The 2,347-nt window shown below is 46.8% G+C and overlaps 1 protein-coding gene and 1 non-coding gene across 2 annotated transcripts in view; both read right to left on the bottom strand.

Moving 5' to 3' along the window:
* Positions 1–346: 346 nt before the first annotated feature.
* Positions 347–2,347, bottom strand: part of rpsa (ribosomal protein SA) — a 2,637-nt gene continuing 636 nt past the window's right edge. Inside the window, exons 2-8 of the mRNA XM_035655620.1 lie at positions 2,130–2,301; positions 1,865–1,983; positions 1,366–1,611; positions 959–1,087; positions 709–868; positions 580–600; positions 347–487 (exon numbers count right to left, since the gene is read on the bottom strand). Of these exons, the coding sequence (XP_035511513.1) occupies positions 393–487; positions 580–600; positions 709–868; positions 959–1,087; positions 1,366–1,611; positions 1,865–1,983; positions 2,130–2,262 (903 nt within the window). The 5' untranslated portion in view covers positions 2,263–2,301 and the 3' untranslated portion in view covers positions 347–392. The remainder of the gene's footprint in view (positions 488–579; positions 601–708; positions 869–958; positions 1,088–1,365; positions 1,612–1,864; positions 1,984–2,129; positions 2,302–2,347) is intronic.
* Positions 1,686–1,825, bottom strand: LOC118323775. The gene has a single exon (XR_004796522.1). It is a non-coding gene; the product is annotated as a small nucleolar RNA SNORA62/SNORA6 family (small nucleolar RNA).

Below are 2,347 nucleotides of genomic sequence, written 5' to 3'. Positions count from 1 at the left end.
GAGTGCATATCATAGTTAATGTACTGAAGTGTTTAGGAAAATACTTTTGCAATTTGATATAAAACCCAGAAGCCCCGTCATATCCACATCCTCCCTTTCACCTGTGCTGGGCTGACAGAGCAGTCATATAGTCATATAACCTATAAAGCATACCTCATTTACACAATCCATATTAACCCTGCCAATATTCTCCAGCTCGTTATAGTGGTCCTCTACAATTACACCGTAACACATTAGTTTCACACAATAACTTCCCCTTGTATCTGCACTTGATGTTGATATACAGCAACATTACAACAAACAGTGGCCTTCAGTAAATGTCAAATGAACCAACAGAACAACAAAGTCCAAGTGTAAAAAAACACTGTTTTATTGTTGCCATAGTCAATGATTTAAGACCAATCAGCAGTGGCGCCACCCCAGTCAGATGCCTGGGCAGTGGGGGCGGTGGACCAGTCCTCCGTGGCAGGCTGGGTACTCCAGTCCTCTGTGAGGGCGAGAAAGCAAATTCAGTGTTTAATGGAAAAAAATACTCCTTACTCAGAATTTGAAATAAAAACTCACCAGGGAACACTTTACCTGTTTTTACAGCTGGAGCAGCTGTAACAAAAAACAAAAAAGAGACAGGTAAGTCACAAGTTACAATCAAATCGTAGTTTCATCAGGTTTGAATAAAGATAAAGTTTGGTCAATCAAAAGAAACCGTACCAGCAGGGAACTGTTGGATGGGCACAGATGGGACAGCAACACCCTCAGACCAGTCAGCAACCTCAGGTTGGGTGAACTCGGCTGCAGGGGCGCTCCATTCACCCTGGAACTCCTCCTTTCCAACGGCCTTCTCAGCTGCAGCCTGCTCCTCCTTCTCGATCTGCATTGGGAATGTGTGCATTAGAGTGTGCAAACCAACTCGTGTAACCATCATGTACAACAACCTCAACATTCACTGAATGAGTCTTACCTCCTCAGGGTCCCTGTAGAAGTACAGATCTGGCATGACCTCCCATGGGTGCTCTCTGGAGATGGTTCCCCTCATCCTGAGAACCTCTCTGGCCAACATCCACCACATCAGACCCACAGAGTGGTGACCCTACAACAGTCACAGATTGGCTGTGAGAACCACTGAATAAAATACATCATGTTTTATAATCTCCACAGAGGGATGAAAATATACACTTTGTCTTTTTGTGGCACGACCGCTGTCCCCATCCCCAAGTGGTTCAGAGTGGAGGTTAGAGGTCAAGCATTTTTATTTAGCACACATCCTACACCCAGCACTGCACGGAGGACAGCGCCGGGCTCTAACAGTGTGCGAGGTTCATCAACAGAAAACATTTGAGGTCAGAATCATGATTCAGTTCTTCTCACCTTGTTGTTACAGGGGATGGCAATGTCCACGTATCTCAGTGGAGAGTCGGTGTTGCACAGAGCAATGGTGGGGATGTTGACGTAGGAAGCCTCAGTCAGTGGCTGATGGTCAGCGCGAGGGTCTGTCACAATCAGGAGACGGGGCTCCCTGAAAGCAGCCTGGATCTGATTGGTGAATGTACCAGGGGTGAAGCGACCGTGGAAGGTGGTGGCACCGGTGGCAGAGGCAAACTTCAGCACTGCTCTCTAAAGTGGCCCGAAAGAACAAGTTACACTTCAAATCGGTGAAATTCTTACGAGTGTTTTCATTCGTTAGGTTGAACTGTGACTCAGGTTGCTATCAAACCCCATTCATGGGACAGCCGTCCTAATGGTGTTAGCGAATACCTGGCCCGCTTTCTCTTGCACTCTTCCGACACCTGAACACCGACATCAGTGCCCGGCTTTAACAGAGTGCATATCATAGTTAATGTACCATCCCGTCAGTGTTTTACTCTACCTGTCCAGTGTTCCTGGAGGAGATGACGCACACATCAGCTGGGTTTTCAATGGCAACAATGGCCCTGGCTGCCAGCAGCAGCTTCTCCCAGGTCTTCTTCAGGTTAATGATGTACACACCTGGTGATTGAGGGAGAAGAGAAACTTATTTCATGTTCATTTATAACCTATGTATCACCATGGTGAAGACTTTCACTACTTAATCTTTCCATCATCTTGGTAAAAGGACACAAGAAATAATTGCTGCGCCATCTTCCACCACTCACCGTCGCTTTTTCTCTTATAGACATACTGATCCATCTGGAAGTCCAAGTTGGTTCCTCCCAGGTGGGTTCCTGCAGCCAGGAACTTCAGCACATCCTCCTCCTTCATTTGAAGGACATCCAGACCTCCGGACATCGTGACCACTTTCCCTGCGTTACGAGTTAGATGGGAGAGCTGGGAAAAAGATGAAACACACTGGTCAGATCACAGCAAGTGTGTG

This window comes from Morone saxatilis, unplaced genomic scaffold, assembly GCF_004916995.1.
Source record: "Morone saxatilis isolate NCDOM2014 unplaced genomic scaffold, NCSU_SB_2.0 Contig14, whole genome shotgun sequence".
Lineage (NCBI taxonomy): Eukaryota > Metazoa > Chordata > Actinopteri > Moronidae > Morone > Morone saxatilis.
The sequence above is the reverse complement of the archived record's forward strand: the minus strand, read 5'-3'. Positions and strand labels throughout refer to the sequence as shown.